General features: G+C 38.3%; 2 protein-coding genes and 1 long non-coding RNA gene across 3 annotated transcripts; all 3 read left to right on the top strand.

Moving 5' to 3' along the window:
* Positions 1-7,277: 7,277 nt before the first annotated feature.
* LOC131878980 (F-box/WD repeat-containing protein 2-like) lies at positions 7,278-11,192 on the top strand. Its single transcript, XM_059225160.1, has 7 exons — positions 7,278-8,058; positions 9,521-9,625; positions 9,690-9,849; positions 9,916-10,163; positions 10,232-10,628; positions 10,691-10,898; positions 10,976-11,192. Exons 1-7 carry the CDS (start codon positions 7,822-7,824, stop codon positions 11,118-11,120), a joined length of 1,500 nt encoding a protein of 499 aa, XP_059081143.1. The 5' UTR covers positions 7,278-7,821; the 3' UTR covers positions 11,121-11,192.
* A 690-nt stretch (positions 11,193-11,882) lies between these two features.
* Positions 11,883-16,595, top strand: LOC131879341 (uncharacterized). Its single transcript, XR_009373142.1, has 3 exons — positions 11,883-12,409; positions 14,860-15,068; positions 16,398-16,595. It is a non-coding gene; the product is annotated as an uncharacterized LOC131879341 (long non-coding RNA).
* A 477-nt stretch (positions 16,596-17,072) lies between these two features.
* On the top strand, positions 17,073-19,485 carry LOC131879115 (uncharacterized). The gene is made up of 3 exons (XM_059225332.1): positions 17,073-17,301; positions 18,330-18,521; positions 18,765-19,485. The coding sequence occupies exons 1-3, from the start codon at positions 17,244-17,246 to the stop codon at positions 19,070-19,072; spliced, it is 558 nt and encodes a 185-aa protein (XP_059081315.1). The 5' UTR covers positions 17,073-17,243; the 3' UTR covers positions 19,073-19,485.
* Positions 19,486-21,597: the final 2,112 nt, after the last annotated feature.

Genomic DNA, 21,597 nt, shown 5'->3' with positions numbered 1-21,597 from the left:
GGGTCCTCTGCCCAAATAGGAGTTGAATTGGTATAACTGGTTGAATGAGGCGCGAAAATGTCAAAGCATGTCGTTACTCTCAAATCTAGCGCTTTGGCTGAAGAGAGATTCAGTCAGGGTTGCGTTGGTCTAGAGAGAAACACATGTGCTCTGAATCAAAGCTTTTTATACATTGGTAGGACATGCGAGGTGCTTTCAAAGGCAAAATGTACTCATTATGTATTTTTATAACTTTGGGTCGAACAGCTACGATTGCAAAACATGGAATTTGTAGCGGTCTATTTTGAGTATCTTTTGCTAAATTTAATTACTGACTTCGACTGATTTACGTTTATTTTAGCCCAAACAAGTGGACGCTAGCCAGGGCAGTAGCCTCAGTTTGCATTCGAAAAAATTCTGTGGCCTATGTTGAAAATGGCACTAATGTTTAGAGATTAGGTCGCCCGATAGGACTGATTGGCGTTGTCAAGAACCTTTTTTAGGTAAAAACAGCATCACTCTCAACGGGGCGCATGGGCGTTAACATTTTTGGGCGAAATGGAAATGATTTAATGATGGTCAACAGCAACAGAAATTGATGTGGCAGTAGCTCCTTAAAACGACCAAATTTTTTTTAGCTACTCATGCTATTATAGCAATGATTGCAATGATCGCACCTCGTAAATTTGATGGTACAATGAATTTACATATGGCCGGATTAAAGCTGGATTCGTAATGTGGATGTTGTATACGGAGTGATTGTGAAACATTAGTAAATGACCATTGAGTTTGAAAATGGCAAATGCAATCAAATTGTCTGTACCTCTAATATGGTTGATTAGGTTTTGGTTTTATGGCAGGGTAGGTGTGAGTTTTCATATGTCATTTCGCCAAACTGATTCAGTTTTGCATTTATCGTGCAAAGAAAAAAGATCAGATCACGCCATAGATATGGATCACGCACGCTTTCAAAGAGGAATGATCTTTAAAGGTTAGGTGATTCCATTTTTTACTCACCGCTGGGAGATAGAATAGTGTCACGGGGCCGTTCAGGCACTCTTAGGCGGATTGGGCTATCTTGAGCCGTTACTTGTATTCTTTTCTTTTTTTTTTAGCACGACCATGGTCTTAATCATGAATGTCATAGTATTGAATCAAAGAATAAACTCTTTGGCACACGTTTCATTCAAAAAATATCAACCACTCACCCATAAGCCAAATATCTGCTTTTTAAGTTTATGTCGTTAAATCTACTGACCGGCTCCTCTGTGGCTCGTACTATCGCAGGGGCAAAGCCAAACTTACTCTCATGATCAGTTCCGTCGATTTAACACATTTATCGCACCTGACGTTCATAATTTTTTCATGCAAGTATTAAATACTTTTTTGAATGAAAAGTGTGCCAAAGAGTTTACTTTTTGATTCAAAACGATTATATTCATGGTTAAGGCCGTGGTAGTGCTAAAAAAGGAAAAAGATTCGTCAAACGCTCAACCTAGTCCAAGCCGCCTAAGAGTGCCCGACCGGCCCTGTGACACTATTTTATCTCCTAGCGATAAGAAAAATAGGAATCACCTAACCTTTAAATATCATTCCTAATTCGAGAAATGACTATAGGGTATGTGAAGTACAGAAAATTCAAGTACAAAGTAAGGCGGTAACACTGATTTTCAGCATTTTGAATAGGGATAATTCGGACAAACATTGCAACTCAATCCAATGGGAAATCTATCCCCTGTGGTTTTGCGAGCACTTATTTTGAATTACAACTGTGTAAATATTCACTTTCTCAACAATAGATGCCTTCACATTCTTCCAAATCCAGTAAATGGAGTAATTCACCCTCATGTAGGCAAACCAAAATATTTCTCCCCCAAACTAAATGTGAAGAAATCACTAAAACCTTACGGTTAGACCTTGCATACAATTTATCACAGGTCACTGCAATTTACAACGGCATTGACATATCTTAAACGACATAAATGACCCAAGCTGCCGACTGTGCAATGAGAACAACGAGACTCCCTGGCATTTATTAGCTGAATGCCCAGGGTTAATAACTAGACCTTGGACAAGTTTCCAACATCCGACTCTGCCACAAATGCCCAAATGGCCACTAAAGCAACTCCTCGGATTCCTGAAGGAATCTATCATATGGGAGTTGCTGGATCTATGGGGGCAAGAGTAAAAAATGACTAAGGAGCGGGAATATCTCTTAATTGGGACACCCTTTATCAGAACGCAGTTATCAATCTGCTGCCTGACTCCTAACAAACAAACAAACAAACAAACAAACAAATCTTTCAAATCCAGGCCAAAATGGAGCTAAATATGTCTTTTTGCACGGATACAAGAGATCAATCAAGCAAGATGTACTCAAGAATATCTCTGAGCTGTTTGATGACAATCCAAAAATGTCAAAACATGCAATCTCAAGCTTGGAAGGGCAATGCACTGTCAATGCATGTGTTAGGAATTGAACCTAATACTTACAACATGATCAACACAACAAAATTTCACAAATTTCATTTGGTAAACAACTTAGGACCCTCTCAACTCTCATCAAAAATGGGTTCTTTCTATTTTTAGTCCATTTACTTGTTTTTGATTGATTGGTTGTATTGTGGGAAAATCAATACCTAATTTTAACTGAGATTTAAGATTGACCTAGATTTATGCCAATCACTTTTGGTTCATTGATCATCATTGAAATAGTAAGTTTGCCATCTAAGATATCATTTCTCATATCTCAAGTAGGATACTAATCTTTGCAATTTCTTAATTCAGAATAATCAAAGCATAATGATTACCTATGTATCAAGTTAGAGGATTTCTTATGTCACTTTTATATGCATTATTCAGAATCAACTATAGTCACTTTTTCTTAAATCTTACTCACATTAGATTTTGGTTGGATCAGAGCATGACAGATCAATGGGAATTTATTGTTTACAGTTAATTCCACTCAAGTATCAAAATGCTGAGATAGAGGATTGGTGTAATTGATAATAAAATGGGTATAATTAGCAAAAGCGTAAGAGGAAAGCTAATCACAAACTAAAATGGAACACAAGACACCTTTGGGGGAAAAGGTCAGAAACTCCCACCACAATCACACCAAGTTCAGACATTGAAGCTCCTCCTTGAAAGAACCAACTGTCTTGGCTTGTTGCACAGCTAGTGGTAGTTCATTCCATTGTCAAGACAACCACATAGAAATGGAATGATATCAGATGTGACTTTTTGCAAAAAAAAAGTCCTTGACCGGTTCTTTTGTAGTTCTCCTTGTCTTCTGGCGGGCGGAAAAGTCTTCTTGAAAAAAGAATGCTGAGACCAGTCCCAGGGGACTTAAATTACTCTTACCAGAAACCAGTTTCCAAATAAAGGACAAATCCAGGTACAAATTTTGCTTGCAACACCACCAAAGAAACACATTGATGGGGATTAAAATGAACATGAATCTTTTACCAAATGAAATAAAGCATTTGGAGTTTGTAAAACTTCTTAAATTACTCATATATTGGAAGGACAACGTTTTTGGAAGAGGTTTTATTCCTAACATTGTGATCTGCCATTAAATTGGCCTTCCACCTGTGAGATTCCATGTTATGAGATTCTAAGATGGTCACCAAGTGTCTCAAAAATAGTACTGAGTATATCTTGCTTGATTTATCTCTTGTAACCGTATGAAAAGACATATTTAGCTCCATATTGGCCTGGATTTGGAAGGATGTGACGGCATCTATTGTTGAAAAAGTAAATATTTTACCCAGTTGCAATTCAAAATAAGTGCTTATGCAACCACGTGGGAAGATCTCATTGATTGGGGATATTTCATTGAATGTTCAACAATTGAATGAGTTGTGCTACAAAGCTCAAAAATATGTCATTTATTGTGCATTGCTGTCACTGTATTAATATCTTGGTTCATTTTCAGAATACTGTTGCTTCAACAAGCCGGCAAACAAAATTGAATGACAAATTCAGTCTATGTCTGGTGCAGGTTTGCTGTAATGTTTGTCTTCATTTTCCCTCCTCAATATGCTCAATAACAGGGTTGCCACACTACATTTTTCTTGAGTTTCCTTTACTTAACATGCCCTATTGACATGTTATTAAAGCATCGGCAAGAATTGGGCAAAACAAATGACAAAGCAAACATTTTTAAAAAGATAAATTTGCAGGATTTCTTATGTAGTAACGCTAAGGTACTTTAAATACGACGCTTTCTTTTCTTTTGCTGAATGTCTCATAGTTGGTCCACACTAAATGAATGAGTGCACCTCAAAAGGAAAAGTTGACTTTTTGGGCGAAATAATTTTGTACTTTGGAAAATGCGACAAACAGTTGAGATAATTTGAGATAACTTGTGAAAATGCTGAAAAAAGGTGTAAATTTTAAAAAAGCAAGATGTAAACATGCAAAAAAGGTTCTTAAATTGGCTAAAAGGTCGTTTTAGCACCTTTGCTGCATGGTTTCTGTTGCTAAATGCTAGACACACACTTGCATTTACATGGTTATCAAATGAGTTTCTTCATTTTATTTCCAACTTACGATGATTGACAATAAAACACTTTTGTTATTCATACGGATGGTATGACATACATTTGATTTGCTTCTGGAGTCCAGTGTTATTGTTGAGGGCGCTTTTGTTCCTTTTGTTTGGCTTTTCATGGGCTTTCCTAACCGCTACAGGGAATGTAATCCCCAGTACAGTTAAAATAAAAGACAATATTTTGTCTATTTTGTACCTTTCCATCTTTATGACATTTGGTCTACCAACGAATTTGAGTTGGCAGACCGAGTTAGTCTTTGAATGTAGGGTTGATCTGGACTACTCTTTAAAGATTTATCCCAAGTCTGACCGTCAGAAAAAAAACATGTTCACTCCTTTCATGGCGAAGCAAGCAATTCCAACAAAACTCAGATATACTTTTTACAACGCCTTAGTCAAAAGTCGGCTAGAGTTTTGTGCTGAATTCTTTCGGGAAAGTTCGGCCATCAAAAGTTTAGGTTTCCTTTAAAAAAGGGTTATGAGGTGGGTGATAGGAGCAAAATTGCGCTCTCACACAAATCATGTTTTAAAAAATTGGATGATATTAAAAGTAAAAGATTTAGTAAAAGCAAACCATCTGAAATTCATGTACAATTGCTATCGTGGTTACGCTCCACAAATGATAGACTCGCATGAATTTCAATGAAAGGGGGCATTATTCGTTTTAACTTACCATTAGCGCGGTTGACTTGGTACCAACGACTTCCCATATACACTTTTCCCAAGACTTGGAATCAATTCATTGCTGATAACAAGATAGAATTGGAAAACTTGCCCACTACAAGCAAACGATGGATCGGATATGTCACTGAAATGATCACTGCCTCGTTCTCAACTGGCTGTACGGTTCCCGATTTTTCTTCAGGTCGGACATCCGAATGAGCCAAGCATCTATTGTTGTTGTTGTTTTGGTATTTTGGGAAAGGTCACGGGGTTGGCTGGGCGAGCTCTCTTAGTCGAACACCTTTCTTGGAACAAAGCGGAGTACCATCAATCTAGTAAAGGACCCCCATGAAAACAAACCATTCGGTTTATGGGGTGAACCTAGGGTTCTCAAATCTTTTTTATTCCCTATCAATTTTTCGACAATGTTTTCTTTTATTGATATATTATTCCTTTACTATATACGAGACCCTAAATAAAGCATCATCATAAAAATTGCTACCAAATCAACAAGGCCTACGCATTCCGTACGAATATTAGAGGGAAGTAAATTAAACAATGAAGGAGCCCGAGAAAGAAGAGATGTGGACTTCATTGTTCGAACTAGCCTGGATTCTCGAGGACTTGCTCTCAATGCGCACGCCAAGCCTCTACGGTCGCTACAAATGACCCTAAAACCTTGGTTGGGACAAAGCTTATTGATGCTATTGAAAAAGTACGATATTCACTATATGATTTTTGTTTTTGGTTGTGGCTTCTTTATATACTGGCTTACAAACACAGAAAACACGGAGTATGAACTTGAAATTCAGATTTGTTGGTAGACCAAATATTGTAAAAAATTTAAGTGATAACAATTAGACGAATCATAATCCTATATTATGATATTACCGGGGATTAAATTCCTTGTAGCGTTCAGCAAGGCCGGTGAAAAGCCAAACCAAGGCATAAGATGTAATTACTAAAAAAAACCTACTCCATACAGCAGGGAAGCAAAAAAAAAGTTATTGATAAGAAAAGCAAGGTAAGAAAAAAACCAATAAGAGGTCATTATATAAGACTTGCCTTCAAAGGCAGGTTTGTTCAGCGCTTCAAACTGGGAGGGGAAGACTAAAATCAGTTGACTGTAGCCCCTTGTGATGTCATGATTATTCATAGTTCATGGTCTGACAGATCTTTTTGAGGGCATCATATGTGCATTAGAAATCTATGTGGAGCAATTAGCCAGCTCACCAAAATTAAGAAAATATAGTCTGGTTAGCAGAATATTAAACTTTATTTTGTGTTACGTAAGATCGTAATACTAGACCGGGCATTAGTACCGAAATTACAAATAACGAAATTACTTAAATTCCTGTTTTTTTTGCGAAAAAGGAATTGCTATTCCGCTATATTTCAAAATTGTGTAATTGTAACAACCCAAAAACTTAAAGAATTGCTTGTTACTCGTTCTTTTTACACCTTCCAGAATGGCCTTACATTTTTCGTTTATCTCGTAACAATTGAGGAAACTTAAGACTCAACAAAAATTGTCATTTTGGGCTATTTCCATCTAGCATATTATGAACAATGAAAGGGTTGAAAATTGTGCTTGCTCTTAACTACTCTAGTCTTGGTTTTAAATCTTGTTGCATTTGCTACTTCCCTGTTTACGACTTCTCAATCAAATTCCGTTGGACTGAAGATATGTTTTTTCGAGTAACAGTTGTGTCATTTTTTTTGACCTGTAATTCGTTCCCTTTATTAACGAACGATTGTTACTAGGCTATTATATTGAAAAGTGATAATTAGGACATCGACTTGAAACTTTTTGAGGGTTTTTGTCCCCTTGGAACTATGCCTCAAAATCCTTTGGTGAACATTAGGGTGTCAGTGAGTGTTTTCAGAATTTCATCATTATTTTAGCGATAAGCAAAGACGACTTTTTTGCTTCAGTTATTAATAAATTTCAAATTTCTTTGGATTTTGTTACTCATCGTCTTTACCTTTTCAGAAGACCCCAATATTCCATTCCGAACCCATCAAAGTTTATAGAGAACAACCTAATTGTTTGCCACACAAGTCTCTTTTGAGTAACGTTTTCATTTTAGTTTTCCCAATGATCCCGACAGAAATTTCTTAGGTGTCAAATGGATGAACCTTTATCAAAAGAAATCTGGCGGACTAGCCATAGAGGCATGAGATTTAAAAGCAATTCAACACCACTAGAACAAAAGCTTATAATAGTCATCAACAATCTAGCATAAGATTAAATCCATTTTCAAAATCCGTCTATACAAGGAGCAATAGAAAAGAATTAACAAAGCCAAAAATTGTGTGTTTGTATAAAAAGAAATAAATCGACCAGCGTCTAACTCATAAAAGTATAAGTGTGCATGAATAGAACCGCTTTAAAACCTAACCTCCTTGAGATTGGCTACCGAAATCCGTTCTTTCACTGTTATCACGGCGCCCCTGGTTTATGTACTCCGTCAAAGTTGTTTTGAAACACACAGCAGAATACTAGAAGTAAGCAAGTTCTCTCCAGACCATCTCGTCCTTGGTCTTGTGAGTGAAACCAGGAGGTCCTTGGCCAGGATCCAACGGAGGCCCCGTGACCCCTCGGGACTCTGGATTGCCGGACCATGGACCCCGCGGAATGGTTGGTGGCCACGGGTACGACCTTCCTGGACTTGAGCTCGGAGGACCGTTTCCGCACCTTGGTTTATCTGTTGGATCAGTGTAGCCCGCAGGAACGATGGCGATGGCAACGGGAACTGACCGAACGGCTTCATCGAGATCTGATCAGTTGGCTGCCCGTGGAAATTGCCGTGAAAATCTTGACCTACCTGGATCTTCCAAGTCTCTTCAGTGCTGCTCAAGTAACTTTTAAGTCTTGTATTATGTAGTGCTAAATCGGCAGTTGGAAAACGCCAAAAGTCCCTAGGGTGAATTGGCATGAAAAAGGGGATGATTATTACAAACCATGTCCAAAGGGTTATCAATTGTGCTTAGAAGCAATTAAAAAATGAAGTCCACTAAAGGTTATACTTAGGACCTAGCATTGCAAAATTGCATCATTGTGAGGGACTTGGTGATAGGGTGTGAACTTAAAAAACGCAATGTCTGTGAAGACATAAAAAGTATTCGGATTGATTCCGAGGCAATTTACATCAGAACACGAAATTAGAATTTAAGAATCATACTCTTTTGAATTCATCAATAGATGGCGCTCTAGTATGAGCAAACATTGGCAAAACTAGTGCAAATGTCATTTTGAATTGATTACCTTATTAATAACTTGATCCTTGTATCCTTTTTGTTATATGTTTTGAATCGACTGAAGATTGATTGTGATATAATGAAGTATTGCAGTCTCCTATTTACCCTGGTTGAAAACAAAATGAGTTAAAAAATTGGGCCAGAATGTCAACTTTTTTTAATTGTTTTAGCGCTAGATGGCTTAAGTAAAGTGGATAGAATGGATAAAGGTAGCTGGATCACTTGCAATTGACACAGATTACCTTATTATAATGATCTGATGCGAGTTTTTTAAACGCTCATACCTCTGAGTTTAGGCTTGGACAGTACCCAGAATTAGTCTCCGCTCACCACTTTGTGTATTTTCGTATTGGTTAATTGGTTAATGTCCAAACCCCTAACTTAGGGGTAGGAGCTTTAAAAAACAAGCCTTTGAAGTCGGAAGTGAAATTTAAGTGATTTCAGTATTGTCTTACGCTAGCGCTAGCGACAAAAAGACGGCCATCGGCCGTTAAGCACTTCAAGCCCGCTGGACTAATTTGAGCCGTTAGGGCTCTATTTTTTTTTGTATTACTATGGCCTGAAATATGGTTTCTTTCTTGTAATAAAAGTATTTGTCGTCCAAAATTCCTGATTAGCCCTACATTTCATGGTTAGCCAGATCTACCAACTTCGATTTGTTATATGATGTTATATGAACGTAAAGCTAATTAAGGTAACGGTATAGAAGTCCTCTAAAAGAATTGCACATTTCGTGCGAAAAACATAAATGACTTCCTTGCCAAATTTCAACGTTTCAATTACTTTAAACGAGCTAACTCAACGAAACTGATTGTCTCTTTGAGTTTTAGCTTATACATTTTTGGACTCAACCGCCGATTTATCGACACTAGTTAATTCAAAGTAATAAATAAAATAAAAAGTCAAAAATGTCTTTTTAAGTTGCAATGGTTAAATCTCATTGTTGGAGTGCCTAAAATCCAGTGTTCCAAAAAAACAGACCATCATTAAATGAAAGGGTTTGAGGTGTGGTGAAAATAACTTAAATAATAACTAAAATAATAGTGCGAGGACTCATTTCAGGTGAACCGTACTTGGCAATCACGGGCTGACAGTCACTTGGAGGTCTGGCGGCAACATGGGGAAAGCACGGGGGTTCAAACCCCGGCAGCTTCAGAATCCGTACAAGTAAAAATCATATCTGAGACTAGCTATCATAGTAATCATTCAGTAGAACCTGATTCCGCTTTAGGAATGGAAAGATACTCTCCGAGCTGGAATCCGCATCCGAAGAGAGCTCAAATTGGGACGGGCGTTTGAAGCTGGATCCTTGGGGAACCCCTCACAATCTGCGGCTCAATTCATCGCCCTCGACTACGATGAAGGTTTCTTGGCGGCCGCTAGCTTTGATTGTGAGCTCCTTTTACTATATTAACCCCCATCTCAACCACTAATATGCTGTAATTATTTGTCCAAAGCTTCTGCCGAACACTCACGGGATTGGTCATCATTGGTTTTGATAAGTTCCCTGAAACGGCAAGAAGTGATTCATCGTTTCATGTTGGCCGAACCTCAGCTTCGTCCAACGGTTGTGAAGCTTATAATGCCCATGTACCTTTGTGTGGGATTCGTGGATGGAACTATCCATTATTGGGACATTCCAGACGCCAATTCAGTGAGATTTATCGGCCACACCGGTGCAGTATTCTCCTTGGCCGGAAACCTGGTAATCCTAGGATTTCAGGGCAAACTGGGCCATGTAAATCATGACTTTTTGCTTGTTCCCAAATCCAGGAGCTGAATTTGTTAGTGTCTGGATCTTGTGATTTGACGGTCCGATTGTGGAACCTGGCCACGGGCACATCCATTCGAACCATTCAAACCCATGACAATTGGGTAGTGACCGTGATATTATGGGTTCCGCCATTGTTCTCGGGAGATTCGAAACGAAACGACACTCTCAAAAAGAGGCTTTTCACCATGACCAAGACTCAAATTCATTGCTTTGAGTGGACGTCGGAGAAAGATCTGCCAGCTCTTCAGAAGCCGTACCTGGTCATCCCATTGAAACAAAATGAAGGCTACGAGGAGCTTCGAGGCGAGTTCTTCACCCCTGGTCTTCATTACGATCCTAAAGCCTCAGTCATTTCCTTCGTCAGACAAATGTTGATTTGCGAAACGCAAACTATAGGTAATTTGAGGTGAAATCCAGTTGCCGAGCACGTCAATAAATTATGATTTGAGCGCTTTCAGGTGATGCAGATATCATCTCCGTGTGCGCTGAAACTGGTGTTACCAAGCGCAGTATTCATATCAACCAAAAGATCCGCAAGCTTCTCGCCGTGGGTAATCGGTTTGCTCTGATTTTATTGCCATACGTGGACAGTAAATATAAGAACTTGGGCATCATTGATCTTCAAAGCCGAAAACTCATTGGAGGAGCCACAGTTCCTCATTCACGGTAACTTTCCAAGGCATTTCATGAGCTGAATTACGACGATAGTGGATTATGCAATGCCTTCTTTGTCAATCTATTAGGGCCAGCACTCCGGATTTCTCCCAGATTGCGGTTGGTCATCCTGGTTGGTTGGATGGTTTATCCACGGAAATTTCAACCAATCAAGACTTGGTGATCGCTTTACGAGTGAACAATGGTACCATCCACACTTTGAAATGGCATTAATATCTTTGTTGTTATACTTTATGGGTATCTTGTTATATTATAAAGCTGGAAATATATGACCATCTAATCGTACTTAAATCATCAGTCAGGGTATTCATTGAGTGGCTGAACAATTTGGGATGTTTTCCTTTAAAAGAGCCAACCTGATGTCCTCTTACTTAGCATTGCATTAGTCTGAACCGATGGGGGCTACACCTGTCAAAATCTGAAATGTCTTTTAACTAACAGTTGGAGACAAAAGTTTCATAATCTTCGTTACTTCAATTCCCTTTCGTTGTGTAATTCAACAGTTTTAAATCTTGAAGGAAACTGATAAGCTCCTTTGGGCAATCAAATTCTATCGTTTATTCTGCATCATAAACTATGTTCACTTCAAAGTAAGCATTAATTAACCTCTTCACTTTTTGCTCACACTTTCCGGGTTATAAATGTGTAAAATGTGTTTTAAAGAGCCTGTCAGCAAAAATTCATAGGAAATTAACACTCTAATGCTTTCTCATTATTGCTAAATGGCTCTTCAGATTTTGTTTACACTCTCAATAAAAAGTTGGGCCGAAACAAACTGAAAAATATATTTGTATTAAAACCTGTCCCTGAAAGTTGACTGGAAATGACACTCTTATTTTTCATTACTATGAATTAATCTCTACAATCTTTGTTTACTCTTTTGTGAGGAATGAAGCTGAAAAAGCTAAAAGCAATGACACTTTCCAATCCATACATTTGGCTAGAGCGTCTACATTCTCCTAATGCGTACAATACAGAACGCCTAATTCTCAGAGCAACTGCATGTTCGTCCTTAAGAGGGAAACCACATCTGACCAAGCGGTTTCAATAACACAGACCCCAGACGCACACATTCAAAATTATATGGTATTGCTCTTGGTTGGACTACCTACTCGTCTCCAAGGAAAGATGTGAAACAAATGGTGTCTTAATTCTTACCATCGTCCCTCAAAGCACGCCTTGGAAAAGATCCGAATCCTGTGCTAGTTGGTTATTTAATGCTCTCACAACCCTGCTGTACTCGTCTAAAAGTGCCGGTAATCGTGATTCTTTGGGAGTTGGTGTGGAATTCAAAATACCGACTAGTGTTCAAACACATGTCGAATTTATGAACTGAAGTGGCTTTGGTAAGGAAGCGTGTTCATCCAGCATAAGGGCGACGGTATTGAGATCAGAGAAATTGAGAACTAGGCAGATCATCAGTCGAACATATACCGTGTGACTGGGCACATCCCGTGAACACATAAGTTTTCAATTGAAGCTTTGGTGGAGATCTCCTCGTGGTGAGTGTTTAGTCAAAGTAGTTCATCAATAAAAATTAATGGGAATGAACTTCATAGGTCAAACTATTTGTGCTTCATTGACCTTAAAACTCAAAATTATATGGTATTGCTCTTGGTTTGACTACCTACTCGTCTCCAAGGAAAGATGTGAAACAAATAGTCTTTTACAGTAATTCTTGTCACATTTAGCAAATAAAATGTCTCCTTTAACTTTAGATCCGGTTCGTCAAAGTGCATGCTGGAATTCTACTTTTGTATTAGACATGTGAAGAAGCCAACCGACAGTTGCGCAAAGACTTGCTTATTCATCTGTTTCGGTTAGATCGATCGTTTTATCATCATTAATCATTACCACATGGTTTGTGCTGAAATTTCCCAGTTTGACAATCTCAAAGAATGATTAGCTTCGAACGCTCGAATATAAAGTTGCCGTTCCGTTTCATCTGTTGGATCGATAAATGACGTGATATAATGGAGGGGAATAAAAAAGCCGCAGATATGGTCTTCACATTGTTTGAAACGAATAAATTGATAATGGCATATTTGCCACGGTGTTTAGAGTGCTGTTAAGTAACTTTGAACTATGCTCAAAAGATTTTTAAAGACGGTTTTTGATATCAGTGAAGCAAGAAGTTCAATTTTCGGTTTGTAAAAAACACACTTAATGGCACATCAGGCCAAAAGTGCAGAATATCAAAATCATTAGATATGTTAGTTGCACCTTCAGTAGAAATTTCATAGACAAATATAAAGCGGCTACTTAGGCATATTGCAAGTTGATTGTTCCAGTTTTTGTCAAAATTGGGCGACGAACACCCTAATAGTACTTTGACGATTGCTCATTAACATAAAACATATTTAACTTACATTTTCATTTGAGTTACTCTCTTTCCTTTAAAAGATGCTATATTAGTTAAAAATGTTAGGTCAAGTCATTAAAAAACACATTCGGAAAACATTCAAAATTCCTCCTATCTTTTTTACATTATGTATGCTCAAAAAGTTACATTCTTTTTGGCCCTTAGGTGTTCCAATTTGAAGCGGGACTAAAAGCTAAGTGTATATTTGATCATTAGCGTTTTTCAGGAAATTGCAATGAACTGCACAACTAGGTATATGAAGCACATTTATGAATTATTGTATACAAAATATGCATTTTAGATATGTTTTAAGTTGCCCAATATTTCATTTTGAGTCAATATAGCATCACACAAAATGTAACAAAGCTAATTCATCTGAGCATTTGAAAGCGGAAATGTACTTAAGAATATGTTAATTAATTTGTGTCGAGTGGTCGTTATCGAATTTGGTGGCCAATTTTGACGAAAACAGCAACGTTCAACTTGCAATATACCTAAGTAGCTGCTTTATGTATTTTCATGAAATTTCTGCTGAGGGTGCAACTAACATATCTAATGATTTTGATCCTCTGCACTTTTAGACTGATGTGCCATTAAGTGTGTTTTGCGTTTTGTGACCAACAACTGACATTTTTTGCAACACAGAAATTGAACCTAACTGTCTTTAAAAGTCTTGAGAGCATAGTTGAAAGCTATCTAACAACATTCTAAACACCGTGTTGTAATATCGAAAAGGAAGTTAGTCTAATTCGAAAATTCAACTTTCGAGATGAAGGTTTTAGTGTTATATTCAGCTAGAAAATATACCCCGGAGTTTGTTGCAATTATTCAATAAAAAGTCAAAATAATATGCTTTAAAACAGAATAAAATTAACAGCATTTAAATGAATTCATAAAATTAAAAAAAGATAACTAGGTGCCGTTCAAAACGTGGAGAGGCGATTAAGGGGGAAAAGGTTTCGAACGAAAAGCCAATGGCAGGCGCAATTCATCATACCAAAAAAATCATTAGAATGTCATAGAAAATAACTATGAAACTGAATCATTTCTTTTTTATTTCATCTTTCGATCATTCACTTTGAATTCACTTCCAAATATTTTTCTCCGAGCCATACCAATAACTCTTGCACAGTTATGTATAGATTCAACATTGGTCCAAACATTAGATCCGAAAGGTTTTTCTGGATTTTGGGATAAGGCCTTTTGACCACCCGGGACTTCAGACCTTAAATAAGCTCCACGAAATTTCTCCATCCGCGTGTGGAGTCGCTAAAAATTGCCATCTGAAGAAAGAAGGACTCCTCTGGATAATTGCAAGAACATTTGGTCACTTAAGAAACAAAGTTCGTGGTTAATAAGCTATCATTACCAAAAGAACAAAGTTATAGTTTGGAGTGAATTTCTAAATTCTGTTTGAACACCCTGAGCAAGTTTTTTTGCACTAATTTGAAACGTTCACAGGTGTGAATATGCAAACACATTTATAAATAATACGTTTTCTAAAATAGGTTACAGTTGTTAAACTAATTCACCATTATCTTGGGTTTACTTCTTTGGTAATTAAGATTCATGTACATGTCAAACTTGCAGCGTCAATATGGATCGATTCGAACCGGAGGAAATATTCTGGAACAATGGTGAGGAATTTGACATGTCGCCACGATGGTTCTTCAATTCAAGTGGCACCATCTCTCAAGGGAGTGGTGCCCTTATTGTTTTGGTTATTGCTGGGGTGCTTGGAACTGCAGCAGGACTGTTCTACTTCAATGCCATAGGTATTGGCAAACGGAAACGAAGCAGTAAGTATAATATTTGAGTATAATTTTCAAGTCAGTGTCAAGTTTAGGTTCGAATTTAGGTTTCTTTTTCGGTTATATTTGTCAAAAGCAAAAGTAGTTGATATAACAAGCAGATATAGTAACTGAAATAAAAGAAATGCAGTAGATAACACAATTTCAGTCATAACGATCAGTGATTGTATAGAAATGTGATGATTAGTGCTAGGGCGAGACCTCATAAGAGTCCGTTGATTTTTTTACTTTTGGCCGGACGCGAGTCCGACAAAGCACTCGAGTCCGGCAAAAGACTCGACTCCGGCAGAGGACTCGAGTCATTTTCCACAGTCAGTTTTAGCAAAAAGACTTGCTTTGCATGATTCTAAGAAAAAATGAATGTTTTTTTTTCGACAAGTCCTTTCTAAAAGACTCGAGTCTGGACTCGCCCCAGCTTTAGTGATGAAAGTGGCTATTAACTACATTTTTGAATAAAGAACCGAAATTAGTGCAAAACAATCACTTGCCGCCAATGAGAATATGTTGTTGCCTTATTTAGACGTGTAAAGTTGAATGTTCTCATGCTCAAACTGAATTAAAGATATTAGGTGATTAAGCCAATATCAAAAGATTGAATAGGTAGGACTTGTGGCTTCAGGTTTTTGGTTATTGTTAAGACCTTTAATCATAGGCCTGGTGAAGAACAACTAACATACACAATTATTGAACGCTTTGCGCATTATACCATTTTGTCCAAGTCCAAAACATTTCAGACCCTGCCAATTTTCCACATTTTTTTAGGACCTTTGGAATGTTTAGAAAATCCTCACAAATCCTGAGAAGGTATAATTAGGATAAGTTTAATTCCTTACCTTAAAGTCTTACGAAAGCTCTATGTTACCCTTATAAGGCAAAAAAAGATGCAAAAAAAGAAGCCATGAAATAAACCCAAAGGAGGGAATGAATCAATTGACCACTCTGATTTAACGATTGTTTTGTGTTTTAGCAGATGAATAAAAGTGGGAAAATAAGTTTTCTTACAAGCAAACGTTATGAATTGCCAAAAAGTAGTAAGGGGATGAAAAATCTGGAAACAGTTTTGGTGCCGAAAGTGCTTAAAGTGCAGGAAGTGCAGGAAGTGCAGGAAGTGCCAACAATGGCAAACTTTGGAAAAATCATAATTTCAAGTGAAATATTTTTCCCGATCGAAAAATTGTAAAGTTCCTGGCTAAGCTTCAATATATTTCTTATGTCTAAATTCATCAAATATATAGTACTTGGAAAAACTTATGACGCTTTCGTGTCCGATTAATCTCGCAACCTCGCTTACAAAACCTTCTCCCTCTTCTATTTCAGTTAATTCCAACCAGTTTTTGCCATCCCTATTCACATCACCATTCTTAATGGCAACCTTGGACAGTTTCTGGAATGAAGACAATCGCGAGAACGCCATACACATTCTCCAGAAAGTTGCATCTACTTACGCAAAATATAATTAAACCCATTTAGAATGAATCTAGAAAGCGAATCCTATCCTCAAATATAATATACATACATTCCTCTCTACCTAAATTTTGTCGTCTTTGGCTATTTCCAAAGGAATGCCTTCCTTACAGGTGAAACTCACATCATTGCGTTGACTGGCAACCAAGCCCGATATTTTAATAGCTAATGGCCAAGGTGAAAACGGATTATCCTAAGTCCCGTAATTTTCACCCAGGTTTTCAAGGAGCCTCAAGCATCAACGAATACAAACCAACTTTCGTTTAGACTGCCAAACAATCTAATCATGATACAAACCACCGTCTAATGATATCAAATTTGGATGTCTTAACAGACTAGAAACATGCACTTGGCCCAGCAAAACGAAAAAGAGAGAGAGAGAGTGAAATGATCACATTCTCAATTGGTTTCTCTCTATTAACACAGTACTTTAGCCTCACTTTCAAAGTGATCTGTGGCCGTCGATGCGAAAAGCGTGAGATCAACTTCAGAACGTCCGTACTTCGACCAGATTGACGTTGCTGTGCAGTTGAGAATTGAGATTGAGACAATGAGTCAGTGAGAAAGTGCAGTTGTGTTAAGGATGATCAAGGCTCAGGATTTGAAGTTCCCTTCTTTTGGAGTTGATCTGTCTTGTCAACGATTAAACAACAAGTGAAGTAGCGATCAATTCAGGAGTGAAATAAGTCTTCTTTAAGGATGTCCTTAGACTTACCGGGAGTCTGGTTTGAAGAGCCTGTTGGATTGCCTTCAGCAGGTGAGTTTGCACATTCAAGGTTTGTATATTTCACTAACCATATATTTTTTTATTATAACATAAAAGCTTTACAGAGAAAGAAAATCGGTATGAAAATGTCGCAATTGAGTCTTTTCAATAAGGTTAAGCCGGTAAAGCTCATACAATTACTGTAATTACTCATTTGAGCAATAAAAATTTAGAGCCTTGAATAAAATTACATGTTCACCCCGTTATCAAATGTGAGTCAGTGATCATAAAATATAAAACCAAACTAAGAAATATGAATTTTCTTTAAAAGCTGTCGTGGATAACGTTCTTTGTAACGTTTAAATTGACCGAAAACATGTTTTAGAGAAGAGTTGTTTAAACAGAAGACCTTAACTGCCTCGTGTCATGTTTTGAATTTGGTTTGAAGCTCAGTGAAAACTAAAAGGATGTAAGCTAACCGTTAAATGGCTTCACTTTGCACCGTCAGAGGGCGCTGTCTTGTTTTTTTCATGCGAAACAAAAAGATCACAGTACTTCAAATAGGGTCTAGACTCTCCGTAAGGGGCGCCACTAAGAAGGACTGAGCATGGCAGAATTTTGATAATTGAACCTATTTCAAATGACTAACGAGCACTTATATCATATGGGAACTACTCATGGGAAATATGTTTGAAATGAGAACACAACAATGCACAGTTACACTTCTATTGATTATCTTGTTGTCATGTTTGGCCTTGAAGCTCAAACCTTTATGTTTTATACAAATGTGGCTTGCTTCCCTAGTTTAAGGGTTCAAGGGTTAGCATTTAAGGTCAAACCTGAAATGAAATCATCAGTTGCAAATACAGTTTGGCAACATTGCGATGCAATTTTCAATTCCTTTATTGCAATCCTAGTTTCCGTATCACATTAGTGCTATGTGATATGAATTTAATTTTGATTTTTAATTTATGCTCAGCTGTTGCCGGTGGCGCTCCTTACGGAGAATCTGGACTTTATTTGAAGCAATTTGATCCATTGACTTCGAAAATAAACATGTTGTGTGCGTTTATTCTCAGGTGAAGAGGACAATGCTGAAGCCATGGCCAGATTTCTTTACTCGCTGAATGTGAACGCCCAACCGGTCTCGGTGGCTTATGCTACGGCTTTGATTTTGGCCATCTCATTGGCCGTTGCGGCCCTAGGAGCAATAGCAACATTTGCTATATCTGGATCCATGGGAGAAAATCAAAACTCGGATAGCTCACAAGGTTAGTTGTTAATCCCCAGAAGTATGATAGTGATGATAAATGCTTGAGAACAGCGAGTTCCAACATAATCAAGCGTCATGTGATCATTCTCATATTCCTGTAAAAATGCCTACAATAGAATACCTGTTGCACATAAAGTGGTTATTCTCTTGTCTATTTTTATCCAGGATGTTTTCTATTGAGAATGATAATAAAAAAAATCAAAAGAAATACCCCAATCTTACATTCCACATCTTTTTGCAGGACAAAACCAGGGAGGCTATTCGGGCAGCACACACACAGAAAAGGTTTCCCAAGCTCAACCTCATCTGGATGTTACCATTGAAGACTCTCAAACGGCCCGAAATGCCTTGAAAGTACTTAAAGCCATTGACGAAGCTAGTGAGAAAATCAATAACCTGGAGACAGGCACCCTGGAAAAAGCCTTTTATATGCAGCTTCAAGCTTGCATCCGGATTGCCAACGATATTAGTCATACTGAAGAGGATAAGAACATTTTGCTTTTGGAATGCTACAAGATGATGGAAGAAGAGCCCGATTCTCCTGAGTAAAGAAGTGATCTCAATAGCCAACCTGAAAGCTAGGGTTGGGCGGGTTGGGCCCATTGGGATTGACCAAATGAGTGCCGCCAATGTGACCAATGAGTGTGTGTGAGCAAACCGTCAGGAGTCAGTACAAGGTCATTCTAATGAGAAGAATAAATGTTTGCACAAGAATGGAGCGACGTGAGCAAATAGCCTTTGTTTCGGCACTTGGGACAAGTCGATGTCGTCGTGTTATGTTTCGTGTTCCAAGTGCCATTTCAAGTAACTCGTAGATTTTACGACACTCACACCTCGTTCCAATGGACCTGGTCTCAGTAGTAATTGAACTTGACCAATATAGGTCCAAGCGTGGTCATGTTTCAATTCACCATTATGTTTGGGTCATATGAATATAGAATGAAGGTTTGAAACATATTTTCGCAATGAACCTATTTTTTCCCTTTTTATGTGCATGAGGCTTTTGATAACTCGACAACTAGTAGAAAATGCGTAACTTTCTGCGCACCATTTTTGGTTGTTTGTAGCATTGAGTCAAATAATATCTGAGCATTGAAAGCAAGTTACAAATGTCCTTTACACAATCAGTTTACGAAGAGATGCGAACAGCAAATTGTTTTTGTTAAAATTAAGATGAAAAAGAGAGCACACGTTATGAGCTTTCTTTTTAACCCTTTGTGCATGCTTTACTTGCAATCTTTCCATTTTCCTATTACTCCGTGAATAATCATTTTCAAAAGGGTGAAAGATGGGGATGGGAGATGGGATCTGAGATGGCAAACCTTTCTATGAGGGGGGAAATAATCAGGCCGGAAGGGATGAGGGTGCAAGATTGGATATAATCTCGCTTATTGGAGTTGTCCATGCCTTGGTGGACTGGAAAAGCGCTTGGCTGCTCCAGTAGTTCGTCATTTGCCAGGCAATTATAGGAGAACAAGTAGAACCTGGTGTGGTCCTCGATTTGGCATGCTTGTATTGACTTTTGTCCCAGTCACATCTGGAACAACCGAAATTGGCAGTGCCATCATTACGGAACATGATCCCCTGTTTTGGGTGGGTAATTGTTTTCGGGGACTGGGTTTGGCACAACATTGAAGGCTAGCAGCAAAACAAAAACATTGTTTTGGTCCCTAAATAGGGAGGCTCAGCTTTTCTTCTTATGCTTCCTTGCATGCGAAAAGACTTGTTCCTCGACAAAGGGCGACCTTGTTAAGACCAAGTCTGAGGAAAATAAATCCTGCCCCTGTCAAGAAGGAATGCCCTACGACCAATATTGAGCGCCTTTAATAAAATTGGAATCGAGAATTCAATCCTCCCAACTCACCAGTGCTGACATGTAACCATTCAATGGCAGGATTCACATTTCGGAAAAAATAAAGATTTGTTTCCGGGTCTCATCCCGAGCTTCACACATAGACGACGTGGGTGATTCCTGATACCTTTTGAGTGGGTGCAAATCTTTAAAAAGCCTCTTTTCAATCTCCCCTCTGACTTGAAAATCTGTCACTCACTGACTTACGCCCTCCTTCTGCCACCTCAGCAACCCCTCTTCAAAGTGTCGAATTGAAGAGGGGTATTGAATTCCAAATATCTGCCAAAGGTCAAAGCCTTTTTGCATTTCTCCTTCAACGAGATTCGTTGGATGCCACTTTCAAACTAATCACGTGTTGGGTGTAATTGTCCTTGACCGATCCGCGTCCGACCTTTTCCAACGGGATCCAAGTCCCCCCTAAATCTGGAGACCGTCCTTTTAACGTCTCTAAAGGGCATTGCAAAATGTAAAGGTGAAATATCATATGGTCCATATATCAGAGCTCCGTTCAGCCGTATCAGATGGATGGTTGGAGCCAATATGTGCGCCCTTTCCCTTGAGGGGGTTGCCCATAAGAACATAAGAGCGCCACATGGAACTTGGAACAACGAGGGGTTTTCGAGAAAACAAAGTCGATCTCTTTCTGCTTGGGTGTTCCCAAATCCTGGTCAAACTTGTCATAGTGTGGAATCTCCAGAATTCGTCAAATAGTTAACTCTTGGCTTAGCTGGAACACTTTTGATGCTTCGTACAAAGACTTTGTTAAGGTCAATGGAACACACGAGAATACAATTGGATCTGGATCTTGTTCCCAGAGGCTGGAGTGCACCCGAGTGGCTCTAAATTTTTAGCAAAGAGCCTTCCGTTGTCTCTTCCTGAAAAAAGGGGGAACACGAGATCCTCAATAAAGCTGTTGGAGAGAAAAGTGGGGTCTGGTCGCTGGCCTTGGTCTTAAGATGCCCATTTCACGAGTTTTACCCTTTATGCAATTGAAGGTCTTGAATGGCCGAAAATTTGGCACCCACACTTCACCCCAATTTTCTGAGAAGAAGTGCATTGACTTCTGTTGGTTAAGACTCTTGGGAATGGGAACCATGAGAGATTGGCACGAATCCTTTTAATGGGCTCTAACAATTGAATTTACAGACAACATTTTTTTATTCCTTAGAAACAAATATGAAGATCAGTTCCATCGTAAGACATATAGTATTCCAACAAAATA

Source organism: Tigriopus californicus, chromosome 4 (assembly GCF_007210705.1).
Source record: "Tigriopus californicus strain San Diego chromosome 4, Tcal_SD_v2.1, whole genome shotgun sequence".
Taxonomy (NCBI): domain Eukaryota; kingdom Metazoa; phylum Arthropoda; class Copepoda; order Harpacticoida; family Harpacticidae; genus Tigriopus; species Tigriopus californicus.
Note: the sequence above shows the minus strand (reverse complement) of the source record. Positions and strands in the feature narration are given on the sequence as shown.